This window comes from Acipenser ruthenus, chromosome 11, assembly GCF_902713425.1.
Source record: "Acipenser ruthenus chromosome 11, fAciRut3.2 maternal haplotype, whole genome shotgun sequence".
NCBI lineage: Eukaryota > Metazoa > Chordata > Actinopteri > Acipenseriformes > Acipenseridae > Acipenser > Acipenser ruthenus.
The window spans coordinates 26,639,649-26,658,685 of NC_081199.1; the positions used below are offsets into that span (position 1 = coordinate 26,639,649).

At 38.3% G+C, this 19,037-nt stretch overlaps 1 protein-coding gene across 2 annotated transcripts in view; it reads left to right on the top strand.

Moving 5' to 3' along the window:
* LOC117426670 (bone morphogenetic protein receptor type-2-like) overlaps positions 1-19,037 on the top strand; it is a 93,783-nt gene that overhangs the window by 38,705 nt on the left and 36,041 nt on the right. For both annotated transcript variants that reach the window (XM_034044544.3, XM_034044545.3), the window contains exons 2-3: positions 5,417-5,596; positions 6,024-6,203. In XM_034044544.3, coding sequence (XP_033900435.1) covers positions 5,417-5,596; positions 6,024-6,203 — 360 coding nt within the window. The remainder of the gene's footprint in view (positions 1-5,416; positions 5,597-6,023; positions 6,204-19,037) is intronic.

The following is a 19,037-nucleotide window of genomic DNA, read 5'->3' on the forward strand; positions in this document are numbered from 1 at the left end:
CTGGGTGCGTGCTGTAGTGCTCGTGGTGGGTGATACAGTTTAAAGAGTGACAAATAGTGCAGTGCTGTTCCAGGTTCAGTGCTGGCTCTTAGCGACATCTCCGGAACGTGTTAGCCATCTATAAACACACAAGTAACAATTATAGACAAACAAACAAACAAACACTCACGATACCCTCAATACACAGTGCACAGGTCCTTCCGGGTCTATTTTGAAACCAAAAGCGATGGAAAAGATTTACAATTCTTCAGCCCCTTTTATGCGGTTATGCATGACCCCTTGGTAAACGATTGCAGCTGATTCTATTGCCTGCAGCTGCTACCTCGTTTACCTTCCAGGTCAATACGTTCCCGCACCGGAGTCTCGTCTTTTTCCGGGCTGATTGACTTCCCGACCCAGGGAATGAACTGTCAGGACAACCTGTCCAAAGCCTTTCCCTTTCACTACTTCGTACACTCACAGGTCGAGAGGGAGATTTACAACCAGAACTCATTATATTTCCGTCACAGGGAGGCACCAACTATGGCAGCTTTTAAAACTTGGCTGAAGACTTATTTTTATAGTCTGTCATATGACTACTACTGTTGTCTTTTTACTGTATGTTTTATTGTTTTTATTATTTCATTGTACTTATGTATTTGATTGTACAGTATTTACTCATTTGATGGTCTGCTTCTAATGCTTACTGCTATGTATATTTTCTTGTTTTGCCCATGTGAAGCGCTCTGTGGCAACTTGTTGCAAAGGGCGCTATATTAAATAAAGATTGATTGATTAAATTCAGTGGTGTCCAAATGGGGTGAAGCTACAGTACCATACCAATCCCATAACTTTAAAGAGAGGATGCTGTGGGGCAGCTGAGCATTTTGAACAAGGGGCATCTGTTTCATTGAATTAACTGTTAGAATATCACTGGTGCACTTACTAATTAGGCAATTGTTAATTCTCCCCTTTTTTTGCAGATTATTTCCATATATATCAGGGTGAATACAGGACTAGAAAATGTCTTTTGGGTTTTAACTGGGTTAAAATGAAGACAAAAAATAATTGTAGTTATCATTCTGGTAGTGTTTTTTTTTTTTTTTTTTGTATTGTGAAGGTTGTTTTTTACAGTGTTTTGGTTTTGAATGCTGCATTTGTAAGTGCAGTTTGGCTCATATTCTAAATGCTAATGGGATGTTTTAATCATGCATTGAAGGGAGCTATCCAAACTGTCAGCTTGCTTCACTGCTAACTCCCAGAGATACTCATCTCAAATATATCTGATTCAATATCACTTTAGAAGCAGCTCCTTGCAAAGCTAACATGGGTAAAATGGCTTCTTTACTCTACACACCCATGCTTATGTTATAATATGATGTTTTACCAGTAGAGAATAAAGCATCTCATAAAGGCCATGTTTTGTATACTACAATGCGTTTTGATTATAATGTGTAGCATTTTCCCAGGACACTGCTGTAAAAAAGATTCATCACTATATTGTAGGTTTTATCCTGGAGAATCAAAAATAACAACAATTAATAATAACTACACATTAGAAAAGTGGTGAGGGAAATAAACTGAGGTCTCACTTAAAAGAAAGTCTATTGTTTTCAAGCTATTATTGCTAATAATCTCACCATGGACTCTTTTTCAGGAGCTTTGCAAAAATAAACTAATTATTAGTTGAATTGTCTTCTAAGGAAACACTGCACACTGAGGTAATACAAAATGAACACCCTGGAAAAATCTTGCCAGCTCCCCATATCTGCTGCTTTAATCCCCAACATTTGAATTTATTTCACTTCTAAGGTAATACTAAAAAAATAACCTGAATATAATTTAGTCTTCTCGAGTGTTGATCAATTCTCTGAGTTCCCTTTGGGCATCAAGACTCCATGTGGAGTCCGCTCTTCTATATAAAAAAACGATACATGTATTTCTGTAATTTACCAATCAAAAATATGGAAAGGATTCGTTTGAGGATATTAAGAGTATTAAATGTATTATTGCTTTGGGTTGGGTGAAAATTAGCTTATATATGTTATTGTATATACTGTTAAATAAGAATAAATATTGCAATCTTAATGTGGAATTATTTCCATCTGACACAGACTGTTGCGATGCGAGCCATATTAAACAATGCAAGAATAAAAATGTTTTCATTTCTTCATTTCTACCTGTGTTGCTTTATTATCTCAGTGGAAGTAGTCACTGTATAATTTAGTGGTGACAGAATATTACTTGGCAGAAAATGTCTCAGTGTGGCAGTAAATTATTAGTGCAGAGAACTCCTACTGGAGCCTGACAGACAGCGAATCAAAAAATGTACAACCATGTCACAGAATCATTCTAGAAAATGAAACCTGGGGAGATGTGCTGGAGTCAGCATCATCTTTTGAATCAGTTTACCCTTCACTCAGTTTTAAAATGGAATGGAATCCACAGAGCTGTCGCAAATGTAGAGAAGAGTACAGTATAATGGAAGTTGGACATCAATGGGAAAACATTAATCTCTCAATTCATTCAATTTACAATCCATTTCAATACTAGGGCTGTGCTCTGAAGTGCTTTGCTGTGTGAGAAATAGGATCATTGTAAATGTGGAGGCTTTATTCTCTGTGAATGTGCAACATGATATTACCCATACAGGGAATGTGATTAAAAACTGTATCAAACTGCACACTATACCATCTGGGGATCCAGTTGAAAAGCTGGGACCTGACGACAGCTTCCCAGCGCACACACCTCTGCTACTCAGAGTAAAAGTCCAGTGCTTTTCATGAACAGAATTCAATTTATTTTCTGTGAGCATTGCCCCAGTATACTAGGCTTTGATTGAAGCGTTTTTTTTTTTACTTTTCCCATTTTAAAAAGCGGTTTTGAAAAAGCAAAGCGCTAAAAGCGACGAGACGAGAACATAAGAAAATAGAGACCAGTCATAATGTTTATAGTGCTAATAAGAAGTAAGAAAAAATTTCAAAGCCTTGACTAGTGCTCCTTCTTGTCTCAGCCCCCTGCCAAGTTTGACCGAAATCGAATTTATGGCACCCACGGGCAGCGTTGATAATTAACAGATCCAGGTGAAGTGTACTCTATCACACAGCAGTGTGCAGCAAAATCCACTTTTGGTTCTAAGCAGTTTTCAGTTGTGTGCAAGTACAATGCTGTGTCTTTTCATGGTAGAGGCTTCCAGTGCAGCCCTGAAGCTTGAAGGATCGTGGTACAGTCTGCCATTCAGATTTTGGCATACACTTCACAGCAAGTGGCAGAAATTCTTATGTAAATACGTGCGAATTCCAGTGAAGTACAGTTATCCTCAACTAATGATATGTGTCACACTAATTTACATTGTATTCATAAAGCATTTTTTTCCTTAGTAAATATCTTTTTGAGGTCCCTGTGCATCTACCCAGGAGCAAGCTGAGCTTCAAAGAAAAAAAAATGTAATTAGCTAGCAACTCTTTTTAATTAAGAATTTTGAATTCATTTAATTGCTGAATTATTATATAGCCCTAATATACAGTATCTTGAAAGTTACAAACAAAGAGAAAGAAAGGCTCCATGCTTTTATAATATATATATATATATATATATATATATATATATATATATATGTTAAAGCAACATGAGTGCCGGTTCCTCATGTAAGACGAGTATATTGTAACGCATGTCATTTTCTACCATTTTGTAGCATGCTTTCAGTTTCACCAGGAAGTGCTGATGTTTTACACCTGCTTTGTTCTTGCTGTGTTTCTGTACTGCAAGGCTGTTAACTGCAGTGTTGCTATGGTACAGATATTCTATAAAAAGGTGTAATCCTTTCTGTGGGCTTGGCAGGCCAGGTATAGTGCGCACTAAAGGTATTAAGCCTCTGAACTGACTTAAATGCATTGATGTCTCGTTCATGTTTTCGTACTGAGTGGTTTTTAAGGGATTTGCATAAGCACACCAAGCCCTGGCACGTAAATGGATGTACAGTACATTCTGAATGGGGAAAATGTAACCTTGTAAAAGCTGAATTGTGTGCATTGGCTTTCTTCCCTTTCATAAATCAATGTTGCTATTTGTAACCTTATTGTGAGATCAAGCGCAGGATTGCATATATATAAAAAATGAAAAGGTAAAATATGATACTGGATCCAGGCTCACTAACTGTCACTGTAGAGCACGAGAGGGCAACCCTGGTCCTGGGGGGCTGCTGTCCCTCCTGGTTTTTGTTCCAACTGTACCCTAAATTAATTAACTGGACTAATTAGTCTTTTAATAAGCACTTAATTGTTCCAATTAAGTAATTTAGGGTACAGCTGTAACAAAAACCAGGAGGGACAGCAGCCCTCCAGGACCAGGGTTGCCCACCCCTCCTGAAGAGTTTAAATCTCAGACCCCCATACTCATAACATCATACTTATTATTTCAGAGGGGAGATATTTGCAGGCTACTGTAAAAATATCCAAAATGACATATATATATATATATATATATATATATTATGTATATTGTGGTAGAGTAGGTGTTCCTGACCTTAATTGTGAAGTTTTAGGACCTGGGGGTTGGGGGACATCAACTTCATCTTGGTGAGGGTGGCTGCAAGAGGTAGCCATCATGGAAAGGTAATTGGAAAGGTAAAGGGCAGGGAAACCCTGTAGATAGGGGAGAGTGAGACTAAGGCCTAGAAGGAAAAGGAAAAGGAAAGAGAAACACGGTGAGAAGTTAACCATTCTGTGTGAGGGTTTGGGTTTATTAGTCCTGTGTGGACTGCAGACTATACCTGTGTGGTATACTTTGGCTGCGTTTGGGGTAGCAAAACAACCAGTTTAGTCAGTACTCCAATGGGAGTTAGGTTTTTGTTTGTTTGTTTGTTTTGTGTAAATAATAAAAGTGCGCAAAAGCACTAAAATATACATACTCAGAGTGTTTATTGGTGTGCGCACACACAAAAACGGTGATAAAGCCCTTGGCCATTCCTGACATGAAGGGGCTTTACCACATATATATATATATATATATATATATATATATATATATATATATATATATACACACATGCACACAATAGAAGAATCAGAGCTAGTCAACATATATCAACATATAATACTAGACTTTGGCAGGCATCAGTATTTTCAGTTTTGGAGGATATAGCCTACATATATTTGTATCTATTAACCCTTATGCAGTTAGAGCAACAAAGATCCTCCATTTGAATTCCAGCATACAGCTTTTGTACAAAAGACTTATGGGCCAGTATTCACTAGGAGACAGAACACTGATGAATGTCTGTTTGTCACCTCCCAGAGCTAATGATACTGTATCGCTGCATTAACTAAATCATCTGATAATTCGTTTTGTTATGTTTCTGATACTTTTGATTGAGGGTGTCTGAGGCACCGAGTAGTTTGTTATCCTAATGACTCGTTTCCTCCTTCCCCTCCCGCAGCGGCCCAGAGCGAGGAGCGAGAGTGTGCTTTCAATGACCAGCACCACCAGTTTGAAGAGCAACGTGCCGGTGAGAACGGCATCTCCAAGGACAACGGCACTATCCACTGTATGAAAGGGAGCAATTGCTATGGCCTGTGGGAGAAGACCAGGGATGGAGAGATTCGCCTTGTAAAGCAGGGTGAGAAACAGAAACAGGAGTTAATTTATTAACTATTTATTTATAATGCGCCAGGAAATAACCAAATAAGTTGTTGAGTCAAAGAAGAAATAATCATAATTATATCTATCCTGTTAATGGGGGTCAGTCTGTTTTTGTCTCCTCCTTCTCCATCTAACATTTTCATTGCCACTCTAACATTTAAAAAAGTTGATCAAATGGAATGTAGTTTTATATGCCGGTAGAGGTTTTTGGAGTTCAAGACTATGAAACATACAGGTATGCAGCTATTGCAGGCCAACGTTACGCTTGCCTGTTTTTTTATTTCCAGATTAAATCTGCATTAAACCACTGACCCGTAGTGCCTTTTTTTGAGTTCAAGCAAAGGCATGACAAACTGTAGTTGGGTTTGCAGATTTTTTAGTAAGACCACTGTCTTTTTTTTCAGGATGCTGGGCTCACCTCAGTGACCAGCAAGACTGTCACGACAAGGAGTGTGTGGTGACAACCACCCCTTCTCAGATCCAGAATGGCACTTATCGCTTCTGCTGCTGCAGCACGGACATGTGCAACGTCAACTTCACAGAGAACTTCCCGCCTCCCAGCCCCACCACCGCACAGCCCTACAGTAAGTGACGCCTCCAGGAGAGACACTGAGTGGGAACTGTTTTGGAGGTGGGAAACCCCTAATTCTGAGTCCTGTGGTGGACGGGTTTAAACTTGTGCTGAATCAGGGATGGAAATAAGACTCCCATTGCAAAGGAGTTTGAACCATTCCTGGTTTTACTATGCGTTTAATCAGGCACACCTGAGCTTGTTACCTATACACTGTGGCTAATCAAGCTCATAGTAAAACCTGGAATGGGTGAAACTGCTGTGTAAAGCCTGCCGCACACAGCCCGACTCAAGCCATCCCGACTCATCTCATCTGAGTATGCACAGATTCTGCAATCAGTTGTGCTCAGTTTTGGTTTGACGTCACAATTTAGTTTTTCCCGACTGGGTGTCGCACACTGCTAAGACTGAATTACTGACCACAACTAGATACTGGTGATTACTATGTATGCAAATGTAATTAATACTGCCCTGTACACATTTGTGTATTAACTTATCCCAACATAGTGACCCTCATATTATGAATGGCATCGTATGCTGATTAGACGGCGGAGACAGCGCTGCGAGGCAACCAAAAGAAGCGCTTAGCCTATTAATTAATTGACCATTTACACCGTGCAAACGTTTCAGGCAGTGTTTGAGTTTTTGTATAGTGTGTCTACTACACTTTAGCCTGTGGTAAATAAAATCCAACCTGTTGATTTTTTTATTTGACTTTGGCATTTTTTTCTCAGCGTGTGGATCTAGGAGCTTGTGATTTGTGACCTATTGGAGATCGACTCATTGGTTACTTCTGTTTTAGCGCAGTAAGAAAATTTAGGCTGCCAGTAGATTGATAATAAAAAGGTAAATTGATAATTTACCTTTGATTAGTAAACGACTAAAAAAAACTCTTCAAATGTGCATATATCTGGTATTCAAATGTGCACATATCTGGTATATCTGGTAATTCACAACACTCAGAGCAATTCAAGACTAATGTATTTTTACCTGTGGAACTAAAGCTGTCAATATTCCGCCATCTTGTATGATAAGTCACATGACAAGCTACGTCACTTAAACCTGCTTCACCTTTGGTTGACACCTGACATGGCAACCGCCGCACACAGACTGATTACATCTGAATGAAACTGCGTCTGAAAAAGATTCAACATGTTCAATCCTCAAATCTGAAGACATCCCGACTGAAATCTGCATAATCTTGGTTTAAGGGCACGCACACTGATACGATTCATCCAAACTCTGTACGGCCAGTTGAGATGAGATGAGTCGGGACGGCTTGAGTCGGGCTATGTGCGGCGGGCTTAATAGGAGTCTTCTTTGTCTCTTGCTGGAGAGGGGGTGGGGGGTCATATTGGTGCTGAATCATTCTGATACTCTACTGTATTCATTCATTGATTAACTGATTAGTCAGTGCAGTGATGCCCTGTTATTACACTGCTGGATACCCTTGAGAATCACTTAGTGCTGGCTCAGCAAGCTCCAGAAATGTGGTCTGCTAAAGTACTTCATATAGCATTGCTTATACATTTTAAAATATTTTTCAAACACAGAAATATATGTTGGTATTGTGTGTGCAACATAGATAATTATCTTGTGTGTGTGTATATATATATACTGTATATATATATATATATATATATGAGAATAAGAGAACTAGGGGTTCTACTGTGCATTTGTTAAACAAATTACAAGCTTGTTGCTGTTCTAAAACTTGTGGGGGCCAAATCAGCTTTCCATTCAGCCAGTGGACAAAACCTGCAACTTCAATCTAGTGTGGTAAAGTAAGTCGCAGGATGTGGATTTGCACTGCAGTGCCTAAAAAGATTGAACACTCAGCCTGTCCTCAGGGGGTCCTCCCTGCTAATCTGTTGTGTGCCTGTTGGGACAATGGAGCGGGTCATTCTGTGATCTCCCCTCCCCCTCTCCCCTCTCCCCACCCTCCTCTCCGCTTTTCAGAAGGAATGAGCTGCCTCGATTGAGCTCTCTCTCCACCCTTCTCTGCGGTTTTCAGAAGGAATGAGCTGTCTCGATCGATCAGGTCTGACATTGCTAACCCCTGAAGTGTGTTTACTGCAGTTGGTCTGCCCTCATAGGAAGCAGATGGGGACCCAGGGTGGCCCTGTGTTATCAGTTCATTTGTGGTTGTACAGCAGCGCATACAGACCTGTTGACCTGATCAGCTACACTGGGATCATTAGTGGAAGCCATGAATAGAGAAATCCTTTATGTTTAATGTGTTCCATGAACTGTAGAGGACGTGCTCTAGATCACAGATTGGAGGAAGATTACCTGTCAGTACGTTCTGTTCAAAGTAATGCATAGACATTAGACGTTTGTATTGTTGAAAAACAACTTGTTTAATAACTATTCGTATTAAACAGGGTAGCGTGAATACTTTTAATGATCCTGTTCTTTATTCAGTACAGTACATACTGTATATTTTATAAGTGAAATATTAAGCTTGTAACCATTTTTCTGAACTTGCAGTCAAAACATTTTAATATTGCCTCAAATAGGTTGAGCAAAGCTGGTGACATTAAACAGAATTATCAATAACCCCACAAAATAATTGTATGTTTTTTGTGTGTGAAAAACTCTGCAAACGATATGCACTAATTATTACATTTAATTAATACTTTTCATTAATATAATTTATGGCTCTTCGGTTTTGGTTTTTATTTTTGATCAAGTGATGTCCTTTTTTTTGAGCCAACTCCGTTCATTTAAACTCTTGGAAAAGTGTTGATTGTGAAACAAGTTCACTTTAGTTTTTTCTCCCGTAACTTGATTGAGACTATGATTCTGTTTCATTGATAATGTAAAAAAAGGCAGCTCCTTAATTAATTCAAACTGAATTCAAACAGTGAGTGAAGTTAAAATAATTTAATTAAATCGTAATTAAGAGGAAACTGTTTGCAAAACAGGTTATAACATTTTTGCAACAAGTCATTAACAATCAACACTTTTCCAAGAGTTTAATTAAGAAACAGAGTCAGCTCAATATAACTTTAAGGGACATCACGTGACCAAAAAAAAAACAGAAACGAAGAGCACTCATTTAACATTGGCTGGCTTAAAAGGCTTACCAGCTAAGTTCACTAACGCAAGTCACTGATTTAAGGAAATGAGCAACCCCCTTTGTCCACTTCAGCTGATAGGACCAATTTGCATTCTTCAGCTGGAGAAAGTAATTCCTTTTAAGAGAGAAGGAAGTTAATTTTCCCTTTATTTGTTCCTGTTTCCTGTTCTGCAGTTTGAGGTCTCAGACACGTTATCAGGGATTACGGAACTCCGTTTTGGAGATTTCCGGCCATTCTAAAATACATTAAAGGTAGCAAAATAATATGCACATACCAAGGTATTTTATTTTCCAAAACTAGCAGTGCAAACAGTCAGGTGATACATGGTTTGTTCACTTCCATTTCTTTTTTGTGTGGAAACTCCACAAATAATGTGTATGATTTGCTGGCAGGCTAGCTAGCTCTGCAGGTTGTACTGGCTGTATATCAAACCTAACAGAGTAGTTTTCTTTATCATGCCCTTGTATTGAGAGCTTTGTGCTACTGCAGTCTGCAGATAAGCGTCGTCCACACAGATTTACATTCCCAGTTTCTGGGGACTCAGATTAAATTGACTGGAGTTCAAAATGAAAACCAGGCAGGAAACCCTTTTTTTTTAATTTATTTATTTTTTGCTTGCATTCAGTCTGTTTTTAATTTATAGTTGTTTTTCAATTGCTATTTTTATAGTCCTGACTTTTTTTCAAGTATGAATTCCCTGCTCATGTGCGAGTCCTTTTGGACAAGTGCTGCTAGTACACATACTGTATTTACTGTAGTAACCTTTTTTGAAACAGATTTTTTAAAATGTGAATATTTCTTTCTTTATGTATGTATGTATGTATGTATGTATGTATGTATGTATGTATGTATTTATTTTTTTAAAGAGTTGCAACAATTGCATATTAGAGAAGAAAATACAGTTGCTCACTCTAGTGGTCATTTCTAAAACAACAAATTCAGCTTTTTCAGAGATTGAAACATTCATTAGTAAGCCTGTTAAATCATGAAATAAGTAGAAACAACAGAGAATCATATTAAACAGGTAAGAAATTAAACATTAAGAAAATGCAGATGGTGTTAAATAACTCTTAAGCATTAACATGCCAAATTGTATGTTCATTTTGTGAATAGCCAAAGTCATTATCCCTCACTTTTCATGAGCAGGAAAATTCATATTTTAAAAGCACCATTAACTCTGTACTTGCTGGTTCGTAGTTTCATAGCTCTCTCAAACAGGAGAACAAAGCCAGGCCCTGCTAGGATTCATGATGGCATTCATGTGCCAGAAACAGCTGACATTACATCTACAGCACATACAAATTTGCTATGAATCTGATAGAAACACATTTCAGTCCTGGATGCAGCAATAAAAGCATTTACATGTCCATAAATAGGTTAGTGAACAAAAACAACATGCAAACTGCTTTAAACATGGGGACATTTTTTGCTTTAAAAGTAAGCAAATTTAAATGAAATTAATTAGGCTACAAATACACAGGGTTGCTAAGCAGTTTGCTATAAACCATCTCCACACAAAGCTTTAAAAAAATATATATATACTGTATATATAAAACAAATGGTAAATGTACAGTAACCTGCAATTGATGGCTTCTTTCTTAACTCTAGAAGTCCCTGCCTCCCTGGTTCTGCTTTCTTAATATCTCTGTCACGGTACTTTGCGTTCTTTCTTGATATTGCCAACAGCCGATAAGCAGCTCGGTTTGAATATTGCTTCGGCTATTTTAAACAAACGGACGGTAAGCATTGCGTTTATGAATCTTGCTTTGTTTAATTCAAATGCATTTAAAAGCTACAACAACACGCTGCCAATATCTGCAAGCGTGCGCTCCATCATATAAACACATTGCACAAAAAAAAACTTTCTCGACTGCTGTATTGAAACATCACTGCTACACGCAGCTGACTGCCACACGCACACATCCCGTCTCTCTTAAAGGGGAAAACACCAAAAGGCTGATTGCTATAACGCTTTCTTTCTGTTTCCATCACGGAAGCTGCATTTGCTGCCAATGCCATGACTCTTGTAGCCTACTTTTAAGATTTATTTATTTATTTAGTGAGGCGGTTAATTGATCAGGGCGGTTATGTGACGGTCGGATATGCGAAATTCCACTATATTAGATTTTTTATTAAAGTTAGTGTTGAGGATTATTTATTTGTTTTTTATGGATGATTCTTATAAAGTTCATTCTGGTTTTAAAGGTACAGTACATTGTGTCCGTCCACATGAGTGTAGTAGTTCCAGTTTATAATACTGTGTATTTTGCCAAATGTAAAAGCAAGCCGATGTACAATTCAGCATATTATTAGAAGTATGCACAAACACCATTTTTGAAAAACTCAGTTGTATTGACACAGGGATGATGCTTGTCAGCTTTGGAGTTAATCAGCTAAACCATGTTCAAGTGAAGTGGCTTTAAATATAAGAACGAAACGTAGGTCTGGCCGTAATCTTTTTACCATTGTCCCCAGGATGACACCTACCAAGTTAGGAGTTAGTTGGTTAAACGGTTTGCAAACAGAAGCAGTTTGTTTGGGGTGCGTTTTGGCGAATTTGGTGCCATTTTGATAGTCAAATTTATCGCAGCAACGTCTTCTTCACAAACTTGAAGCGGGTTTGGTTGCTGATGACATATGCGAAGTTTCACATCAATCGGTTCACCGGTTCCCAAGAAGAAGATTTTTCCAAAGAATGTGTCAGGCCACCATCTTGGTTGATGCAAGAGCGTTTTTTGGCATCTGAACTGTAATCTACACAGGATGATACCTGCCAAGTTTCATGTCGATTGGTTACACCGTGCCAACAGGAGCAGTTTAAAGTTGTGGGAGGAAAAAGGACAAAATAAAAAAATTTGAAATAAAAAAAAAAAAAAAGAAATCTTTACAATAACAACAGGCTTCCCAAGCCAGCTTGGAAGCCTAATAATAATTAATAATAACCATCATCATCAGTTTAATGTTTTTTATTTTACGAAAACAAAAATGGCGCACACATTGCTACACTGTCGAGATAGCCTATCGTTTCTGTGTAAAATTGCTGGCAACATTTCATTAAAAAAAATAATGAAAGATTTCCCAGTGTTTTGTTTTGCAAAGGTTGCATTATAATGTTATTTCACTGTGTTCCCCTTTGAGGGAACATTGAAGCCCAAGTGAGACATACCCGTCCAGCTCTTTGGTTGTTGATTTTGATTAATTCACTCCTTTTTCCTAGGAGGACAGCCACCAAAGCCAAGGTTTTTGAGCCAGCTCATTTTAAAGTGTACTATTGTATTGTTTTGTAGAAAGCTGTCTTCTATAAATAGCTACCATTTTAGGGTTTTCCCTGCATTATTCACCATTAATGATACTTGTTCCACATCTAGAGAAAGTAAATACGATGAGTCAACCTGTAACAATAATAATTATTGGCTGATATGTGAGGCTATTGCTATTTCTGAACCCCTGCAGTGCACATCCAGATCCACTGAAGGATTTGAGGTCGTTACCATAACGACGTGCCCTGCACAAGAAGGCCAGGCGCAAGAAAAGGAACACAGCATCTGTACTAATCTAGAACTAAGTTCAATTTATGGACATTGCTGTTAGTGTGCCCTCTCATTTAGGGTTTGTTTTATAATCCTCCCATTAAATAGTTGTTGTTTTTTGTTTTATTTGAATTCTGGAAATTATTTACTAGTTTGAGCAGAACAAAGTGACCTTCCGTACCCGTCCTCCTCTGCTTGAAAAGAAAAAAACATTTGCAGCAGACCAAAAAACTTTTTTTTTCTTCGGCGAAAGGAAAAAAAAGCTGTTAATTCTGAACTCAGTTTTGATTTTTAATTAAATATACTTTTTACGGAGCTGGGATAACAGTTATGTACGCTAATTAAACCTTCACCCCAAGATCACATTGGCAGTAGATTTATGTGTTCAGTTTTTAAGTTGTGTTCATGTTTGTGCAGTTGGACAGTTGGATTTTATAACATTCAATCTAAAAAAAAGTACCTTCCTTTCTTTACACGTCATTTGAATGAATTGATAATCATACAGTACTGGGTTTATTTTCTTTATTCATCAAGCAAAACCTCATAATAAGAACTGCTGTAGAAGAGCAACACTCCAAAGTAAATGACTTGATATTTTTTGAGAGGGTCTTTTTTTTTTCTTTTTGATTAAAGGTGGTGTGCAGTGGAAAACAAAGTCATTGTGGGGTGTATTTATCCTTTCTAAACATGTCCTGAAAGTTTCATTCATATTCATTACTTATAAGTTGAAAAAAATGCAAGTTTTTGATACGACAGCTTTAAAAAAATCTTCGCTACCTCTACCTGGAAGACGTGATGTCACACCAGGACAACAGTCTGTGTAAATAAACGCAGTAAGATGGCAGATGCTGGATTTGAAAGCGATCTCACCGGTTTGGGCGATTTGATTCGAGTCAATCACCTCATGGAATAGCAGTCCATCACAGTTTAAAAAAGAATTCTGATGGCTCCACAAAGCAGGCTGCAAGTACATCTTCTAGGTGGGGCGAAAGCAAAATACAGTAATAGACTCTGCGATCACACCCCCATCAGCATATCTCATACTTCACCGATTAGATCTACTGTACAGTTACAGAAGTAAGCTTGATTTTTACATATTTACCACTTTTGACAAATCATACATATATGTCTGCCAATGTTACTGATTTAAGAGGAATTTAGGTCTATAGAAAATCAAGGTGAACTTCATTTTAATTGTAGTTAAGCGATTCAAAATGAAAGTCATGCTGTTGTCAAGTAGAAACCCTCTATTATGGCCACCAAAACTTCTGTTAAATCCCCTGTGTTTTCTCCAAAGGGTGATTTATTGCTTCTCTATTAGCTTTACTAAATGCTATAAAACATGGAACAGTGTCCATGTTACAAGATTGGTGGCAATATTTAGATCTGCCGAATTTTGTTCCGTGCATGCCTCTCGATTTGTGTTCCAGTTCTTTCCTGCAGCTGTTTCTTTGAACTGCGGCTTGCCTTTGTGATGAATTGTTCTTTAATTGCTGAACCAAGGACCTCAACATCTCAAGTCCAATTATCCAGCGCTGTGCTTATAGGGGCCATACCATACATGACATCAGCGACAGGCTGGAAGAAAGGGATCCAATCGCTCGCAGCGGTAATCCAGCACAGACTGTGTATTAGCAGCAGCGAGGTGAAGGAAGGGTTACCCTGGGCACCAATTGTACTAAATCAATTTCCTAATTCAACTTTCCCTTGTTCAATAACAATTGGTCCACTTTCACTGTTTGTGCGTGAATGTGTGTCCCTAAAATGTTTTTTTTTCTAAGCTGTAACATTTTTTAAATGAATGGGACTGCATGTAATGGTTACTGTACAGCCAACAGAAAACTGAAGCTGTTACCTGTACCTAGTAACTCATAGCACCACTAAAATACATTTTAAAAATGCGTAACAGTCTTGTAGCAGGGCAGTGTTTTTTATTTTAAATATGCATCAATGGAGCTCAACACATACTCTTTTGTTTTAAATATTCATAGTTTGAGTAAGGATTCACCATTATTAAATTATGCCATATTGTGTCTCCAGATATAGACATACATAATGTATGGCCTTTGCAAGTGTGTGCATATTACTAAAGGCAAATGTAGAGGCTGTATTGGCTTTTTTAAGACAGATACACTATTGGAATTTGCTGCATCATTTTGGTTAGTTCAAGTTGCCTTTATTTCTGTCAATTATTCAGCAATTTGGATGATTCCATGAACTCCAAATTGACTTTCTTTTTTGAGTTTACAGTACACCCTGTATATTAAACAAAAGACAGTGCACTGGTAATCTGATGTAGCAGTGATGACATCATTTGAAAGTCTGCTTCATCTCTGCAGCAATAGTGTTGCACTCCTGTTTATGTCTCTAGGCCCTCACCTCCAGGGCTCAGAAGCTTGATAAGAAGCTTTTGATCAGTGAGTTAAGATTTTCTTGAAGGTGGGAATAGAGGTGGTCCATTGATCTTCACTCCTGCAGTGAGGCATTTAAAAAACAGTGTTAAAATTGAAAAAAAAAATACATATATGTATATATTTTCAAATCAACGGTAAAGCAAAAACATAGGATTTCATCTTTAACTAATGTATAATGCATTCTAGTACTACTAAATGCTGTTAAAAGCTATTTTCAGTGTTATTTGGATAACACAAATTTTTTTGTTTTATATCGAGCAGCACTCTGTGTGCCTTGAACCCCCATATGTCAGAAAAACTGCAAACCAGAATGTATGCCAAGGATTTTTTTTTGTTTGTTTGTTTTTTTGTTTTACATTTCAGCACATATTTTAAGCCACAGGCAGACAATGAAAAGTTGTAGAATCGGATAAGCCCTGTAAAGCATCAGTTGACTGCTTGATTGATATTAAAAGGCTCTTTCCCAATATTGCGGCACTGGCCTTGTTGTCTTTGGCACAGAAAACACAAAACCTTTCCAGGTTTTATTATGGCAAAAAATGTTAAGGGTCTGAAATCTTCTAAAATGTCTTCCCTCTGCACATGCTGGCAATAAAATGCTGATCTTTTTTGTTAACTTGCTGGCTTAACAACCACTCAGTATCTGTGAAGCCGGCTAAGGACTGTGATTACACCAGGCTGCGTTAACAGATATTCACAGCCCTAGAGTTAATTGGGAAAGGAGTTGACACCAAATATCAAACAGCAACGATCCCTTTGTGAATAACATTTTTTATACAGAATTTCTACAGAAAGTTTTATACAGAAAGTGTGGTACTGTACTATAAAGGATTGGTAACACCTTGTTGCTAATAATGGGGGTGTTTAATCACAGGATTAGTCTAGAGTTAAATGGCAGTGGTGTTGAGATCTGTCACTGATTAAATCATTAAGATAAACTGGTCTCTAAGTCCTTGACCAATCCTACATCTTCTAGTCTTAAATCAGAGAAAGGCCAAGTCGTAATATAAAAAGAAGCATGTTTATCACAGACAGGGGCTGAGGGAACGCATAGAGACACACCTCAGATGCCTTTCATTTGGCACTTTAAAACAATTACCTGAGTTCTCAGAGCAGATATGATTTGAACAATTAGGAGCTCCTCGGGTCATCATTTGCCACAGTTCAGTTCATGGTAGACTTGTCCTATGAAAAGCATATTGCAGAGGGTGCCAGTTTAGGGGGCGATCAGCCTCTCGCCACGTCAGGAATTCCAGTGTGTTCCAGCGTGTGCTGTACCTAGCCAAGTGTTTAACAGCTCCCTGTTTTGTTACAATGTATTGTAGACTGTGCTGCATTCCCCAGTGGTAACATCATACACCCTTACAAGAGATCAGAGAATGGAAATTAGAAGAGATGCTATGATCCACAGCTTAAGTAGTGCTTGTCAAATGGAAGGGCAGGATGCTTTTGTTGTTTGGGGAGTGGCGAAGACGTTTGTGTTTTTAGCAGACAAAATGAGGAAGTTACCTTATAAAGTAGAGAAAGAGGGAAGCCAAGCTGTTTAGTCCTGCCACTCACTTGTTCTGACTAATCCTGTATGCAGTTATTATCATATAAAGCCATCTGTGCATGTTCAAGTAATTGAATAGTCACATTCTTTTGAAACCAAGAAACACGTTCTTGACTAGCCTAGGTACCATGAACCTCTGAATGGTTTGATACTTTGACACAAACTTATTTCAAGACACACACCTACTAGAATAAACTCGAAATGACATGTTTGTGCAATAATTCACGGTTTCAAGACATTTTAGATATCTCTTAAAAACTGCTTTTATAATTCAAGTGCACATTGTATGAGATAATTTGTCAAAATTAGTTAATTAAAATTAAAAGAAAGTACTGTACTGGTTTTAACTGGAATGGCGTTTCTAAAATGACAAGAGTTAGGGGAGCTTCTGACACCCAGAAATATTTTAAATGAAATCTTCTCTCTCAGTGTTTAAGGTAAATCTTAAAAGAATAACACTGGTAGGTAGGCCATCACCACCAGCACAACGTGCGAAACGGTCAGCCAGTACAGTGTGTGTGTGCGTGTGCGTGTGTGCACGTGCAGAAGAGCTAAAACAGCAATATTTCCACTTCAGCTGCGATTCCTTTGCTCTTGGTAACGTCAGCTCTTTTCAGAAAGTCGATCCAATTACCCAAAGAGCTGTCAGAATATAATGAATACAGTCGCATTTAATGTTGAACAATCGCTGCCTTGATTAAAGATATATAGCGCTCTGATTTCCAAGGTATTCTGCAGTCCCAGTCGCTCTCCCGCCTGGGATTCACAAAGACGCAGAAGAAAAGAGTAAAAGGGACCAGGAACAGCAAAGCCAATGACAACTCCGCATGGAAAAGTGCCATTTCTAACTAGATTTTATTTTCCTTTTATTAACATATTAAATTACTTTGATAACTGTTCAATAGCAGGAGATTGCCAAGCAGAAAGTCTAATCTCGGTCTTATCATTAACTTCCTACAAATGGTTTAGTATTCTTGAGATAGACATTGAACAGATTATTCAATTTAAAAAAAGATGATGTGACTTTATAATCAGTCCTGTGTGAAAAGGAGCAGATTATGTAGGCTATAGTTAGAAACCCATATTAATGTTATTTTAAATTGGCTCAATTTTATTGAATTTCAAATGTCACCCATATTGTTATACTAATCTGTCTACTTTTTTAAAGATTATTGTGTCCGTGATTTCCCTTTTCTGCATTAAATACCCTAGTCAACTTTAATAGGTATTCACTAAAGTAATGAGAATTCTGATTTGGCTATATTTATAGCGATTGGCTTGCTCTCACAGTCAGATTAAGGCCCACGAGAGAATAGGCTGGTCTGTGTGATGCTTCATGAATGGCTAATTGAGGTCCCATGTCGGGAGATTGAAATATCTAACTGCCTTTTAAGAGAGAGGGCTATACAACAAGAAGCAGAGCATTCAGACAAATGAGAGACTAGGTAGGTCTGTGTGAGGTCAGATAGCCAGCTGGCATCACCTTTGGCACAAACTGTAACCTTTGAAGTTACAGAGGCAAAAGTGTGGATGGGAAAGGAGAATCCAACCCAGAGGCAGAGGAGGTACATTTACAGGACAATGTGAGGAGGGTTAGGGGTTAGGGCTGAGGTGCATTTACAGGGCAGTGTGCGGGGGTTAGAGTTAAGACTGAGGTGCATTCACAGGACAGTGTGTGGAGGGTTAGGGTTAGGACTGAGGTGCATTTACAGGACAGTGTGTGGAGGAATCTTGCAGGGAACCATTAAAGGGTTACAGTAAGACCACAACGAACTGCTGACGCTGAGCTGACTCAAAGGTAAATAACACTTGGTTATTTTGAGTGCTGGTGAAGCCAATTTACAGCATGTTGCACAAGTAGAACAGCACTTGCTCTCATAGTCAGGTTAAGGCAAGTGCCAAGAATTCTGGGCAAGGGGCCCTCGAATGCTTGGGAGGGCCCCCATAACCTGGCAGTGTTTCCTTCAGCTGCAATTCAGCTTCGCTATCATTACAGTATGAGTTTTATCCCAGGCAGTTCCTAACAGTAAAATACATTTTAACTCTATTACATGACGTTCCAGTGGACCCAGGTCCTTATAAGATCAAACTGGAGTCCTCCTTCAAAGAGGCGTATAAGAAATTGCGTCACTGGAGTTCTGACAACCTTTCTTCCCCTAGCAATTTGAAACAGTTGGACTAAGTGGCATTGGCTGTTACTTCACTGGTCTTGGTTTGGGGGTCTCAGGGTAGTTCTTAGTGGAAGAAGACCACATCACAAAACCACCA